General features: G+C 52.1%; 1 protein-coding gene across 3 annotated transcripts in view; it reads right to left on the reverse strand.

Annotated features, from left to right (window-relative positions):
• The window catches only part of PTPRA (protein tyrosine phosphatase, receptor type, A), a 23,759-nt gene that overhangs the window by 432 nt on the left and 7,447 nt on the right, over window positions 1-15,880 (reverse strand). For all 3 annotated transcript variants that reach the window (XM_010021552.1, XM_010021550.1, XM_010021551.1), the window contains exons 7-21: window positions 14,030-14,166; window positions 12,272-12,362; window positions 11,753-11,829; window positions 10,349-10,385; window positions 9,098-9,195; window positions 8,834-8,953; window positions 7,389-7,555; window positions 6,322-6,457; window positions 5,228-5,377; window positions 5,015-5,108; window positions 4,048-4,124; window positions 2,373-2,507; window positions 1,857-1,982; window positions 1,271-1,422; window positions 840-975 (exon numbers count right to left, since the gene is read on the reverse strand). In XM_010021552.1, the coding sequence (XP_010019854.1) occupies window positions 840-975; window positions 1,271-1,422; window positions 1,857-1,982; window positions 2,373-2,507; window positions 4,048-4,124; window positions 5,015-5,108; window positions 5,228-5,377; window positions 6,322-6,457; window positions 7,389-7,555; window positions 8,834-8,953; window positions 9,098-9,195; window positions 10,349-10,385; window positions 11,753-11,829; window positions 12,272-12,362; window positions 14,030-14,166 (1,733 nt within the window). The remainder of the gene's footprint in view (window positions 1-839; window positions 976-1,270; window positions 1,423-1,856; window positions 1,983-2,372; window positions 2,508-4,047; window positions 4,125-5,014; window positions 5,109-5,227; window positions 5,378-6,321; window positions 6,458-7,388; window positions 7,556-8,833; window positions 8,954-9,097; window positions 9,196-10,348; window positions 10,386-11,752; window positions 11,830-12,271; window positions 12,363-14,029; window positions 14,167-15,880) is intronic.

Consider the following 15,880-nt stretch of genomic DNA (forward strand, 5'->3'; position numbering starts at 1 on the left):
GGTGGCCCGGCCCGTGGCAGGGGTTGGAACTGGATGAGCTTTAGGGTCCCTTCAACCCAAACCAGACTGGGATTCTATGATCTTAAAGGTCTTTTCCAACCTACTTGGTTCTGTGGTTCTGTCATGGTCTGTGGGAAGCTGGGACAAAGCATGGTCAGGTGTCCTCAGCACAGACCAAGGGCAGGAACAGGATTCCTACCTGTGAGCAGACCCCATCTCCTTTGTGCTCTTCAAAAACCAGGCTGCCCAACCTCCTTGCTGGGGTGCCACCAGCAAGAAAATTTCCACTTTCCCATTTCTGAGCTCCTATTTTGACCTCTGAAGACCTTTTATTTAATTCCTGAGCATCCTTGCAAAGCCCTCTTCAAAACCTCATCTGCTTCTGCCTGCTCCAGTCCTCCCTGCCACCCTGCATGCCCCAGCTCCAGGAGAGGAGTGTAGCTGAGGATCCCAGCCTGGTTTGGGTTGGAAAGGACCTTAAAGCTCCAACCTCTGCCACGGGCAGGGACACCTTCCACTAGAGCAGGTTGCTCCAAGCCCCTGTGTCCAACCTGGCCTTGAACACTGCCAGCGATGGGGCTCATCTCCAACGAGGTTCCTACAGCTTGTGTCAATGCTCAGAAGGGACTTGGTGCCTCCAGCCAGCCAAGCTCCACTCTCCCAGATGTTCTAACAAGAGGATGAGGAGGGACCTCCTGACCCACCTCCATCCCTCACTCTTTGATGGAGAGAAGAACCCTTCACCCAGGGGTTGAGTGCTCAATGTTGAGTCCCCCGCTCGCTCTTGTGGAGCTCTGGGGTGGCAGCAGGAGCGTGGGGTGTGCTCGGGGGGCTCTTACCAGTGTCTGCACCATATGTGGCCTCTGTAGTCTTAAACTCTTCACTGTCTGAAAGACGTCGAGAATCCCTTCAGCCTTCACCCGCTCCAGGACAGTGCTCAGGGCACAGAAGGTGCCTGTTCTTCCTGCTCCGGCACTGTCAAAGAGAAAGCAGAAGGTAAAGGCCACATCCTGTGGGCTTTGCTCATCGGACAATCCACAGGGAAACCACTGGAGAACTGGAGGAGCCATCAGTGCTGCCCCAGTTTAGCTCTACAAGACCAAAGCCTCTTTGCTTTTAGCCAAGCAGGAGAACCCCAGAGCACATCTGCCCGGGCTGCTCCCACTCAGCCCAAGTCTTCTGAGGGACCTTTGACCATCCATCTCCCAAGCTCCTTGTGGAGCAGGTCCCCTTGGAGGGGTGGCCAAGCCCTGCTCCACCCAGGCTTTACCTGCAGTGCACAGTGATTGGGTGGTTGCCAGACTGCTGCTGCTGCTTCTGCACAGCTGCGATGATGTTGATCATTCCCTTCCCATCCCCAGGGATCCCAACTTCTGGCCAGCCATGGAAATGGAACTGCCGAATCTGCCGGCTCTTGTTTTCCTGGTGGAAGAGGACAGCTCGAGGTCAGGAAGTTGGTGGGAGATCCATACCATGAAACCCACTAGCTCAGGGCTTTGGGAAAACCATCAGCTGTCTGCTTGTGGAGGCGAGGCACTCCCTTGGAAAAGTGGGCACAGGGATGGGCCAGATGGAGGATGAGGGCTGCTGGGTGGTAGCAGGGCAGAGGGGCTGGATGAGAAGCGGTCAGCAGGCCAGGAACTCTCGGGATGGAAGGTAAGCAGAGGGAACAAGGTGGGATTGCAGGGCACGGACAGTACTTTGGGACGATCGGGACATGATGGAGCTGAAGACGCCAGAGGGAGCTTCAGCACTTGCAAGAGGAATCACAAAGCACCATGAACATCAGTGAGGGTTAATGATGGCCAAACCCAAGAGCACCCAGAGGTCCCGCAGGGAGAAGGTCAGATGCTTACCCTGGTGTTTGTTACCAGCAGGTCCCGCACTGTGTAGCTCTCACATTCCTCCTCTTTTTTCAGCTCCACAGTGATGTCTCCATAGGACACGGAGCCATCAGATGGCCAGTATTGGGCACACTTCTCCTGAGAAAGCATTAGAAGGGGAGACAGCATGAAGAACCTGTCTTTTCCAATGGGTCTGGAGAGAAGAAGCTTTCTCCTGGGGCTGGCAGCTGCCCAAAACCAAGTGGGATCCCATGGGCTTGCTTTGGAGAGAAGCTGCCTGCTGCACCAAACATGCTTTGAGAACTGAGGGTCCAGAGATGGTTCATGGAACATCTCCCCACCCTGGGTCTACAAAGAACTAGATTCTTTGCATTAGAAGTAGAGGCTGAAACCTATTTCCTGCCAGAGAAGGGGTGAAACAGCACCCAGCACATGTGGTGCTGGCATTGCCAAGCCATGGGGAGAATTTAAGGGGTCACACTGATTTATTCTGCTGGGGCTTAAATGCAGCTATCCCCTGGTGCTTACCTGGCCTCTCTCCTCCAGCTCTGTCAGCATCACTATGGAGCAGGATTTCCACTCCCAGATCATCCTCCAGAAGTCCTCTATCGTGTGCTGCAGCGGTCCTTGACTGGCGATGTAGGAGTCCTTCTGGCGATAACCCTGCAGTGAGAATGGGGATAGTGGTGAATGGCAGAGCCTGGATGCTGGGAGCACTGGGAGGGATGCTCTTGGAGATGGGTGGGTTACCAAGCCCAGTTAAATTTGGGAAGCATCAAGACCATGGAATGACCACAGACTGGGCAGAGAAACCTGCTCGCATGGTGGGCTACATCCCCAGCATGGGCATTACCACATCACTGCTCAGCAGCTGAGGTGCCATCAGCCAGGGCTTTACCATGGTAAGACCTTTGTTTATGAAGAAATGCAGCAGGAGGAGGATCACATCCCCTGCACACGCATGGCCTCATCCATGTGGTGAAGAAAGATTCAGGTTTCCAGCATTCCTAAGAAATGTTGCAAAGTGGAGGCTGCCCCATCCCTGGCAGTGTTCAAGGCCAGGTTGGACACAGGGGCTTGGAGCAACCTGCTCTAGTGGAAGGTGTCCCTGCCTGTGGCAGGGGGTTGGAACTGGATGAGCTTTAAGGTCCTTTCTAACCCAAACCAGGCTGTAACCTGTGATCTATGAAAACCAGCAGCAGGTCTGGGTGACTCTGGCTCTTCCTCAGCCACAAAGAGCTGCTGTTTCCAAACCCCTCCGATGCTCCCCTGTGCCCTCGCTGCAGACTGTGACTAAAGATGCTTCGTCATTTGGAACTGGTCATCTAAGCAAAGTTCAGCAGAGGCAGGAAATTGAATCCTGGACAAAAATCTCTTCCCTGACATTTAAGCTTCGTGATGCTGGAGCAGAACACGGCGGCTGCTCCCGGCTGTGCTGTGTCGGATGCCCACGCAGCCGGAGCAACCCACAGGGACGAGCAAAAGAGATTTCAGGGAGCAATTAATTTGGGATGTTATAATTGGGAATAAGCTGGTTTTACTGGTTCAACCCATGGCAGTGATTGTCCTTTGGGGGGAAAAATCACCCTGCCATTAGGAGATGGAAATAGAAATTAGACTAGAAAAGAGCAGGGCTCTGTCACGCAGCCAGCTCTGGCATCACTGCACCAAGATAAATACTCGTATGAGATGTCCCCCCTGAAGTCAATAGGATTACTCACAAGAAAAGGATGTGCAATCACTTACTTCCTCCTTGGAGTGAGGAAAGCACTTAACCTCTCTGCCCCACCTCCTCCCATCACCCAGACAGGTATAATGGGATTGACCTGGGTTTTCTCAAGGGCTTTGGGATCCGTGTATTGCTCCATTACCTAATCTAGTGGATGTTGTCTGACCAAATGAGGAGTGCTGGAGAGCAATCATTGCCATGGCTACGTGCATCTGCTTCTCCAGAGCCAGCATCTGAGCCCAGAGGTGTGGAAGTGAGACCAGGATTTAGAGGCTCTGCCCTCCTCTCCCATACAGAGAGGTTTCTTGGTAAAAGAAACCAGCACCATCCAGTGACACAAAGCAAAGTCAAGTGGAAAAAGCCTTATGGAACCCAGAGAAGGAGAGTTTGGGGACACATCCTTTCCATAGGAAGCAGTGTGAGGTAAAGAGCTTCCACTGGGAGAAGACAGAGAGAAGATTAAAGAAGACTCACATCAATGAAGGATGCGTTTACATAGTCTGTGTTCTCTTCACCCCTCTTCACTGGAATGATTACTCGGTTGAACTCATCTGAAACAGAAGGGAAATGATCTGAGTTCAGAGGAGCACCTTCAATGCATCATTCCATGATAACCAGGCATGGCCCTCAGCTGGGATGTCACCAAGCCCTAAGCGAGAGGACAGAGATATGGGAAGGGGAGCACTGTGTTTACAGCACCTCACTGGGACAAGGAGACTCAGTTGTACCCAGAGCTGGTTGCCCAGGACTGTGTCCAGACAGACTATAATATCCCCAAGGATGGAGACTCCACAGCCTCCCCGGGCAGCCTGTGCCAGTGCTTCGTCACCCCCACAGTCAGAATGTGTTTCCTGATGTTCAGAGGGACTCTCCTGTGCCTCAGTGTGTGCCTTGTCCTGTCACTGGGCACCCCTGGAAAAAGCCTGGCTCCATCCCCTTTGCACCCTCCCCTCAGGTATTCATGTACTTTGATGAGACCCTCCCTGAGCCTTCTCCAGGCTGAGCAGTCCCAGCTCTCTCAGCCTTTCCTCACAGCAGAGATGCTCCAGCCCCTGAATCATCTCCATGGACCTTCACTGGGCTCTCTCCAGTGTGTCCATGTCTCTCTGGCACTGGGGATCCCAGACCTGGACACAGTGCTCCAGGAAGGATCCCCTTCCTCCACCTCCTGGCAATGCTCTGTCTAATGCAGCCCAGGACACCACTGAGCCCCTTTGCCACAAGGACACGTCGCTGGCTCATGGTCAAATGGTGTCCCCCAGCACCCCAGGTCCTTCTCTGCTGAGCTGCTTTCCATGCTGGTGCCTGGGTTGTTCCTCCCCAGGGGCAGGACTTTGTACTTCTCCTGTAGAACTTCATGAGGTCCCTGTTGGCCCATTTCTCCAGCCTGACTCCTGTCCACACCAGGCACGCCTTACCCAGGCACACAACCAGGTCTTACATGGAATTATCTGAAGCACCCTGTTCTTCTTCATGTTCGCCGGCAAGTTGCCCGTTCTCATCTTGTCATTCTGGATTTTGATTGAAGTGAGCTTCTGCAGAGGAAGGAGCAAAATCAGAGGCAGCTTTCAGAACCCCCCAGCACCAGGCAAGCACATGGTGGTCCCCATAGCCCAGCATCACCTGAGCAGATCCACCAGGACAATACACGCACCTTAAACTCCTCTTCCAGCCCGTTGCTGCTGGTCCCTGGCACTTTGTTGTAGATCTTCTGGAGGTGGATCTCTAACGAGGTCACCTCCAGCTCTGTGTCACCGTAGAGATAATGCTCCAGAAGTGCTTGGTATATGAACACATACTGCATCTGCAAGGGTTGCAGGGAGAAGCCATCAGTCTCTGCTCCATGCTCAGCGAGTGCATCCTGGCGCTCGCCCACATGCTGGCTTCAAACCACCCCCCCACTGCCCACCCGTGCTCGAGGGGCACCCTCTGAGACCCCAGAGAAGTGGGTAACAACCTTCCTACTGCTGTACAGGGACTGCGGCCTTATTTGCCACATCAGCCAAAGCTGACACAACACAAAACTTTGTCCAGGACTGAAGAAGGCTCAGGGGGGACCTTATCGCTCTCTACAACTGCCTGACAGGAGGATGGATTCTGGTCTCTGCTCCCAAGTGACAGGGCAAGAGGAAACAGCCTTAAGCTGCACCAGGGGAAGTTTAAATTGGATGTCAGGAACAACTTCTTCACAGAGAGGATGCTCAGGCACTGGAACAGGCTGCCCAGGGCAGTGCTGGAGTCACCATCCCTGGAAGCGTTTGAAACCCAGGGTGGCTGAAGCCTCAGTGCCAGGGGTTAGTGGTGGCCTTGGCAGAGCTGGGATAATGGTTGGACTCAATAATCTTAAAGGTCTTTTCCAACCTAAATGGTTCTACGATGGGGATTAAAAAGAGCAGGACTCAGTGCAAGGCTCTCTCAATGCAGCATCCTTCCAAAATCACAGAATCCCAGAGTGGTTTGTGTTGAAGGGAGCTTAAAGCTCCTCCAGCTCCAACCCTCTGCCACGGGCAGGGACACCTTCCACTAGAGCAGGTTGCTCCAAGCCCCTGTGTCCAACCTGCCCTTGAACACTGCCAGGGATGGGGCAGCCACAGCTTCTCTGGGCACCCTGTGCCAGCGCCTCAGCACCCTCCCAGGGAAGAGCTTCTGCCCAAGAGCTCATCTCAGTCTCTCCTCTGGCAGGTTCAAGCTCTAAGGAAATCTAAGTGCAGCGGGCACAGCACACCCAAAGCTCAGCACCACACTTACATCTGTCTGTACCATCTGGCAGCGCTGAGCCCGGATCCGGCTCACGAAGCCGTAAACATCCACCTTCCTCTCTGCGTGCATCATGTCCAGCATGGCATCAATGACAATGAAAGTGCCCGTGCGCCCCACACCAGCACTGCAAGAGCAGAAGGGACAAGTGGTCAGTGCAGCAGTGCTGGAGTCCCTTGTGGAGCAGCCAGGAGTGAGTCAGATGCTTCCAGGCAGTGAGCAAATAGCAAACGCTGTTTTGGAGGTGAACAGGTCCTCAGCGCACCCTGGGTTTTGCAGAGAGGTGCACGTGGCATCTCCAGCTACTGCCACGACCCCACTGCATGAAGGCAGAGAGCACAACCTAAGCCAGCTACAACATCCAGAGTCCTTATGGGCTGCTTCGTTCTACTTCCAGTCCATCTCCATCCCATGAAGGCGAGCCCATGGGGAAGCCTTGTTTCTCTGCTGGTAACCCAACCATTAAGGAGAAGAAGAAAGTGAGGCCAGCAGATGCTATGGAAAGACAAAGCTCTTTTGTCAGTTGCTTCCTGAGAAGGAAGGTGGAAAGAGGGACTTGGAGGTTGCAAATGGGATCATGTCTGCCTTTAACTCTGGGCTCTCTGTTACTGAAACATGGCAAGCCTCTGTGGCTCCCGCAGGCTTGCTGCTGTGCCTGAAACCAGTCCATGTGGGCTCAAACACCATGGTCCTTGCTCCCTTCTTCCAATGGCCTCCTCACAAGGGACACTGTCCTCTCATGCTCAGGGCAGCAGGGAGCCAAGGGAGATACCACTGATGCCCAGCACTTGTGCTTAGCTTGGCTCCCTCAGCATCCAGCTAACCCACATGAGCACTCAGCTGGAGCTGTAACACCATCCCATTGCTGATTCCCAGAAGCCCCTTCAATTCACGAGTGTTTTTTGAGTGTTCCCGTATGGAACATCCCCATTTAACAAGGGAAAGTTAAATAATAGTACTAAAAAAGGCTTCAGTGACAGAAATCCTTTAAGTATCAAATGGGAGCTGTTTCCCAAGTGACCCAGGAGATGCAGAGGTAAACCCTGCCCAGGACTCACCTGCAGTGCACTACTATTGCTCCTGCATACTGGGGGTTACACGTCTTCACCTTCTTCAGGAACTTGAGCATCCCGATGGGGGTGAAGGGGACCCCGAAGTCGGGCCAGCTGGTGAAGTGGAACTGGGTCACCAGGCGCTGGGGCTTCTTGTTGGTGACATCACCGACCTGCAGGGGATGCAGGGAATGGTAAACACTCACATTTCCCTTCTTTCCCCCCAAAAACAAGGGGCATGGAGAGAGCGACAGCCCCAACACTGAGCCGGATGGCTTCAGAGGCATCCACGAGCTGAAAGGGCAGAGACCCAGGCTCTGGGGCCAAATTAATCTCTAACAGGATGACATTTTAATGACCCAGCATTACATCTCACATCCTAGGGGTGAGAGATGCCAGCCTGGACTTGGCTGTGGCTCCAACCTGGCAGCAGCTGCCATATTTCATTCCCAGGGAGCTCAAACAGAAGCTGCCATTCCATCCTTTCCCACACCTCTGCCCACTGCATCCTCATATTAAAGGCAGAGGAGGAAACCACTCATGAAAGGTGAGGGATCAGGAGAACCCTACTCAGGGTCCAGACAGGTTTCCAGTCGCCAGCTCTTCCCTGCTTGCCTCCAAGAACAGCAGGAAAACAAACAGAGTGACTAAAGCATCCAGAGCCTCCTTGGAGGACAAGCAAATGCAGTGACAGATGGGAAAGCAATCAAAAAACCAAGAGTGGATTTTGTCTTGGCTCATGGGATAAATCTGATTATTTGCAGGCATTAAGTAACTGTGGGTAAGAGGAGGAACCAATACTGGTAACAGCAAGTGCTGGAGTGTTACAGGAGTGACTTTCAGCTCTGGCATCCAACAGCTTCCCTGCTCTCAGTTCAGTGCCTACATGCTGGGAATGGGCTCCCAGGTGTTTAAGATGGGTAAATTCTTAATAGCTCTGGTTAAAAATGGACAGCCTGGAGAAGAGAAGGCTCCTGAAGGGGACACCTTAGAGCAGCTCCAGGGCCTAAAGGGGCTCCAGGAGACCTGGAGAGGGGCTTTGGACAAGGGCCTGGAGGGACAGGACAAGGGGAATGGCTTGAACCTGCCGGAGGGGAGACTGAGATGAGCTCTTGGGCAGAAGCTCTTCCCTGGGAGGGTGCTGAGGCGCTGGCACAGGGTGCCCAGAGAAGCTGTGGCTGCCCCATCCCTGGCAGTGTTCAAGGGCAGGTTGGACACAGGGGCTTGGAGCAACCTGCTCTAGTGGAAGGTGTCCCTGCCCGGGGCAGGGGTTGGAGCTGGAGGAGCTTTGAGGTCCCTTCAGCCCAAACCAGGCTGGGATTCTGTGAAAAGAGACACTACTTGGGGGAGCTGAAGACCACACCAGCCCCTGCTGGATGCCCAGTGCAGAGGGATGGGATGAGATGGGATGGGATGGGACAGGATGGGATGGAAGACCCAAGCCCCGGCACCTGCTGGATGCAGAACTTCCGCACTGTGTAATCCACCAGGACAGTCACATCCTCCACGGACACTCGGATGTTCCCATATGTCCAGCAGCCCTGATCTGGCCAGTACTGAGCACACTTACACTGTGGGGAGAGAAAACAGAGCAGGTGAGCTCTGGTCTCTCTCAAGGCTGTGACCAGCTCCAAGACACACCCATAGGCATGAGATGTGCTGGATTTGGGTGAAGCTGGGTTAAACACCAGCCCACGAAGCCTTCTGGTACCCACCTCTTTCCTCTCTTTCAGGTTGGTCACCATGACAATTGTTGCTGTGTTTTGCTCCCAAATCATCCTCCAAAAATCATTCACTGTTTCTTCCTTTGGTCCTAAAGGGAAGGTAAAAAGAAACATTGTCTTTGGGATCAACCCCTCAAGTGCTGGGACTGAAACTCAGTGTGTGAAGGCACACGTCAGGATGATGCAACACATCTTTTGCCAGTAGATGTCAGCACAGGAGGTGCTTTGGTGTCTAACCCAAGGAACAATCCCATCACACAATAGCTGGTCTTTCTGGATGTGTTTTATGATCAGGAATTCCATTTTTAGCCAAGAGAACAGTAGGGCTAAATCTTCACCGCAGCCTGGTGGTACCACTGAGGGAGCAGAGCCAGCCTTCCTTCCGCAGCAAGAGTCAGGCCAATTGCAGGTGATGCCCTTACTCACTTGCAAGTCAAGAATGGGAATGCAAAACACCTCCCATGGGCAGGTAACCCCCTTTTTGCTGACATGAACCCCGCTGCTAGTGGGCATCTTGGGTTTAGGGATGTGTTTGGACTGGTACAAGGGAAGCAAGAGAGCTGGAGGGCTACAGACGGTGCATGTAAGATGGTGACACGCTGACTGGGGGCAATTGAGCTTGGGAAGACTCATGATGCTTGTTACTCTCAATAGCTAAGTCATTCTGCCCCCCTTCTGAAGTGAAATTTCTCTCCAAGGGCACAAGTCTACATTGTCTGCTGAGGTTTAAAAAGGAGCAGAAATGAAACCAGATCTCCACAGAACCAGATTTGGGCAACTTAATTAAGCAGCTGACTGGCTATATATCATAGACTCATAGGATCAACCAGGTTGGAAAAGACCTTTAAGATCATCAAGTCCAACCTTTACTCCAGCACTGCCAAGGCCACCACTAACCCATGGCACTGAGGGCCTCAGCTACATGGTTTATTTCCAGAGACCAAGACCACCTGCAGCTGCAGACGGGGTGGAAGGACAAGGCTCAGAGCAGAAACACCATGACCCCCTCCAGCAATCAGTATTGCACAAGTAGAGCTGCTCTTCCTCCCCCAGCACATCCAGCACTGGTCTTTGACTGGGAAAACCAGTTTGAGAACAAAGTGTGGATCAGCCAAGCCTCCTTTTGAGCAGGGGAGCTCTGCAAGGCTCTGTGCTGTGGTTAGACTGGAAGAGCTTCACAGAGCAGAAGGTCCCCAGCCCGAATGCCACCAGAGAGAGCTGTGGGAATAAGCAAGTGCTTACCTTGTGCAGCAATGAACTTGTTTTTCTCTTGGTACCCCTACAGAGAAAAGAAGGAGGAAGATAAATGAAAGATGAGTATTTGTCTAACACAAGAGTCAGGAAATGCATCTACATCATTAATAACCAGCGCATCACTTGCTCTGCTGCTCATGCCCCTGTGCAGAGATGGGGTTGCAGCCCCCGAGGGGAGAAGCAGCACCACCAGCAGGGCAGAAATAAGGGAAAATCCCTGTGGAATAGGCCTTTGCCCCACAGCAACATTCCACGTACTCATATAATGCAGGCATGACCCCACTTGTTGGCACAAAGCGCTAATGAAGTGGTACCCAACAGCCCTTCAGCAGGGATCAGACCCTGCATCCAGAGCATCACGTGAAAATCAGGATTAGCCTTTGGGATGTGGGGCTGTTGAACTCCTGGGGGTTGATTCTGTGTATTTCCTAAAGGATATTTATTTACTGAAGGAAGGAAAAAACTTTTTTGGATCTTGCTTTTCTTCATATTCCTCCACATCTCTCTAAGTCTACTTCTTCACGTTACACTTCCAACTTATATGAGCTATATGGTCGTAACCATAGAGGACACATCTCCTGCTGGGAGCAGAGCAGGGCAATGTTGCTGCTATTTTAGCTGGATTCTTTGGTGTCTTTCTCATCCCCTTCCCACATCCACAGCAAGCTGGGAAGTACCAATGATTAACAAATTCTTCATCAGCCATTAATCAGAAATTCCCACTTACAGAATCCCAGCCTGGTTTGTGTTGGAAGGGACCTTAAAGCTCCTCCAGCTCCAACCCCTGCCCCAGGCAGGGACACCTTCCACTAGAGCAGGTTGCTCCAAGCCCCTGTGTCCAACCTGGTCTTGAACACTGCCAGGGATGGGGCAGCCACAGCTTCTCTGGGCACCCTGTGCCAGCGCCTCAGCACCCTCCCAGGGAAGAGCTTCTGCCCAAGAGCTCATCTCAATCTACCTGTATAAATTCCTCCAGGATCATTTCCCAAACTCCTTCCAAAGTGGCCTGCTCAGCTTTGCAGCACCCCAAGAAGTGCAAGTGCTTCTCACACTGTTTTAGAGGTGGGAAGAGATGGGACTGTGGCAGAGCAGCTGAGCAAGGGCAGAGCTACAGCTCAACTTGAGTTCTGGCTCTCAGCCTCTTACCCCAACCATGCTCAAGGCATAAAGTGAAGTGCAGGGAGCTTCACCACGGCCACTCAAAGGTTATGAGATCAAACCCCACCACAATTTATTGCTCTGGAGGAGCTGTTAATGGAGGAGGGAGTCTCTTAACCATCATCTCCTAGGCACAAATCACACCCCATGAAAGCCCCATGTTCCTGGTGGGACCTGGCACCACTGACCAGGGCACAGCCAGGGGGGATTTCCCCTTCAAATGACACAACTCACATTAATGAAGGAGGCGTTGATGTAGTCGGAGTCAGGAACCCCTTCAACAGGAGTCAGGTGAACCCTGGAATGATCATCTGGAGGGAAATTAAACCTGCATTAAAACCAGCTCCCTCCACGTAGCTCGTGTCTGGTGCAGTGAGAAAGCCAAGTCTTGGAGCAGAGCCTGGGCTCCCCTGCACATGCAAACACCTTTATGCCCCCAAATTCTTCTTGCTTAAGCCTCATGCTAGACCTCACCCAAGGACACTTCCCTTCTGCAGAATGCACACATGAGGAAGCCCCCATCCCACCCAACAAAGAGCTGCTGTTTTGGCATTTCCCATCCTCTTCACTTTCTGATCCTGGCTCCAGGGACCTCCTCCTCATAGGCATCTAAAGCTAAAGCAGGTGCTGCCACCCATCTAGGAGGTGAAGTGACCTCAACCGTGTCATTGCCCATCCCCAAAACAGGAATGGGGGACCCTGGAATGAGCACTGGCCATGTCCCCCCCTCCTCCAAACAGCTCTGATACCTACAGGGCAAAATGTTCACGTATCTGTTCTTCTCCTTGTTCTCCTCCTTGGAAGCAGCTTCGCACGTGGCCTGTATGGGACACGCTGGGAGAGCCTGCAATGGCAGAAAACAGGGTTTTCCATGATGTTCTTATGGCATGGCAGTAACACAGCTGCACCCGAGCATCCTGCCCCTTTGGGTATGTCCCCAGCTCCACCCCAGCTCCTCCTCCCCACCAAGCTCAAGGTGACCATTTAAACAGCATGGGCTGGACCAGAGCGAGCAAACCCCTTCCAAAATGCATCTGGAATCTCAAGACCCATGAACACGAGGTGGCAGCAGAGCCTCTGACACCAAACCCAGCGATCCAGGAGCTCATTTCTGCCTGCTGAGACTTCCTCTGTTAACAGCGATGCTCATGGTGACCCAACTAAAGCCCCCACCGCCTGAGCACACCCAGTGCTGGGAAGGAGCACCCAAGCTGGGAGTTGTTCCTCATCCAGCAGCATCAGAGACCTTGAGGACGGGGTGTTCTGGGGTCACAGGCGATGCTGTCCCAGTCCCAGCAGCCACGTTTCACACTCAAGCAGAGAAGGTGCTTCCCCAGCACTGTTATTCCACATCCTCTTTGAAAAGAAGGAGGATGAGAGCATACAGGAGGTATTCACCATCCCTTCCTCCAGCTGACAGCACAGACGTGCTTTGGCTACGGAAGTCTTCAGGGCAAGCATGTATTTATAACCCCAAAATCCCCTCCCTGGGCATTCATTGCACCTATTGAGTTTCCTTGAAGCACAGCCAGGGAGGGTATCGAGTTGTGCAGCAGCTGGAGAGAGTTTTGAGTGGCTTCTTTTAATCTTCTCATCATCCTCATATCATGCCTTGGACACCTCTGCAGTGCAGATAACCAGCTCAGCAGTGGATTTTCTTTCATTAATGAGGCTGATGGAGAGTCCAGCTCCTATGTTACACGCTGTGATACTCCAGCTTGTTATTTAGCTTAGTCCCCCACCTCACCACTGCTCTGCCTGCTTTTGTATTGCCAAGGTGAAACAGGTTTGTCATCACAAGAAGTTGCAGAGCTCGGCAACATCAAGAAGAGGTTGTAGCCGTCTCAGAAGAGATGCTCCAGCATTGTGGGATAAGGACAACACCTAAATTACTCACTGCTGATGGTCAATTGTTGTCATATAGATTGTCATCATTCTGTTTCAGGGTTCACAGCTCATTGAAATAGATGGGGTGTTTATGTTTCTCCATTGGAACTCTTGTTTTGGCTGCTTGTGGATTTAAGGCATGAGGATTTGGAGCAAGGGGGAAACCAGGAAGCTCTGGAAGACCCCAAGACATCCAACACACCTCCTGAACCCATTGTAACATAACTCCACACTGCTGATTGCTACGAAACCTCTGCTTTCTGTGCTGAATGTGAGGGGTTGCAGCTTGCCCACCCTTACATTAGATTCAGGGACAGAATCGGTCCTCCCACCTCCCAGCCCTTTGAATACCCCTGAGGACCAGGCAGAGCATCACTCCCTCCACGAAGCTCCCAGATAAGCTCTTCTGAAGCACAGCATCCAGCACTGCCTCTTTATGGCCTCAATCACCCCTCGGGTTGATGTGCCATCCCCAAGCTTGGCACCACTGCAGCTCCCCTCTGATGTACCAGACATTTTGTCCCTGCTCTGTGAAGTGAGCCCAGATTTTACCTCGCTGGGTGTCAGAAGCCCCACGCTGAGAGCAGCCTGTGGGATTTAAGGGCAGGAAGCAAAGGGACTCACATTGAACTCCTCCCGAAAGAGCTTGTTGTCATCTGCCATCCGGCGGTTGATCTCCTCTTCCAGCTTGTCAACGGGCAGAGGTGGGTATTTACGGTTGGTGCTGGGGGAGCGGGCGAGCAGCGGCATGCTCTGAGGCTCTGCAACGACACCCTGCCTCAGAGGGGCCCACCCAGCACTCATTCCTGCCTAGCTGGGCACAGGGACCTCACACACCTTGGGCTGTCTGGTTTTAGGGCCACCTCACATCTCACTCTCCCCATGATTTCATAGAATCCCAAAGTGGTTTGTGTTGGAAGGGAGCTTAAAGCTCATACAGTTCCAACCTCCTGCCACGGGCAGGGACATCTTCCACTAGAGCAGGTTGCTTTGGACACCTCACTACAGGAGAGACATTGAGGTGCTGGAGGGGGCCAGAGAAGGGCACCGGAGCTGGAGCAGGGCCTGGAGCACAAGTGTGATGGGGAAGGGCTGAGGGACCTGGGGGGTTTAGTGTGGAGAAGAGAAGGCTCAGGGGGGACCTGATCGCTCTCTGCAACTGCCTGACAGGAGGATGGAGCCAGGAGGGGGCTGGTCTCTGCTCCCAAGGAACAAGGGATGGGACAAGAGGAAATGGCCTCAAGCTGCCCCAGGGCAGGTTTAGCTGGAGCTGAGGAACAATTCCTTGCCCAGAGGGTGCTCAGGCATTGGAACAGGCTGCCCAGGGCAGGGCTGGAGTCACCATCTCTCAGGGTATTTAAAGGATGTGTAGATGTGGCACTCAGTGACACGGGTTAGTGGTGGCCTTAGCAGCACTGGGTTGAGTTGGACTCAATGATTTTATGGGTCTTTTCCACTCTAATTGATTCTATGATAACCCAAAACTCTTTCAAGACCCTGGGATCAAGCATCACACTATCATAGAGGCAGAAAGACCAGGGAATGAGGACAAAGTCATCAGTCCTGGGGGATGAAGACCACCTCACTTCACCCTTGCTCACATGGGAAGTCTGGCACCATCACTGTGACCTAACTCCCAGATGGACATAGTAAAAGGTGGCTGTTGCTCATAGTTCCTCAGTGAAGCCAAGAAAGGCCACACAAGGGTTATACCAACACAGCTGATGGTCTGTGAAGTTGGCACCTTCATTTACAGCCATGTAAAACAGGCAGGGAAGGTCTGAGCTGCCAACGTGAAATAAAAGGTGCTGATTTTCAGTTAGCACTTGCCTGAAGGTGTTTATGTGGAAGGAGCTCAGAAAAAGGATCTGAACTGAGTTTAAGAGGTGGTGGTTCCTCTTTAGCTCTTAATTTGGTGCCTACATATGGATGGAGATGCCCAACTTCAGACCTTCAATGGGCTCAAAGCTCAGTAATAGAAGAGTTCAGACATTGCAGCAGGCTTGCACAAGACTTTAAAACTCCATTTATGCATCTTTAAGAGGTCCAAAATGGCTTTTATAAAGGGAAAAAACATATTCCCTGCTTTCAGTTGGAAATGTTAGTTTGGTGCCTACAGTCAGTGTGAAGATGTGAGTTCCAATCAACCATCATCCTAATTTAAAATGTAGAAGGATATTTAATTATTTCCCAAATATGTGTCTTTAAAAAACATCCTTATATGAGTGAAAGAGATATTGGGGAAGCTCAAGAGGAACTGTGAGCAGTTTGGTGTTGGAAGTGATCGCCCATTTTAAGATGAATCACTTGAGAGCAAACATTTTGTTGCTGGAATTAAAGTTGGGAAATAAGTTTTTATTCCATGAAAATTTACCAAAATCATGGAAAACAGAGAAAGTTTAGAACATGGAACAAATAAGAATCATAGAACCCCAGCCTGGTTTGTGTTGGAAGGGACCTTAAAGCTCCTCCAGC

Source organism: Nestor notabilis, unplaced genomic scaffold, assembly GCF_000696875.1.
Source record: "Nestor notabilis isolate BGI_N333 unplaced genomic scaffold, ASM69687v1 scaffold13779, whole genome shotgun sequence".
Taxonomy (NCBI): Eukaryota; Metazoa; Chordata; class Aves; order Psittaciformes; family Psittacidae; genus Nestor; species Nestor notabilis.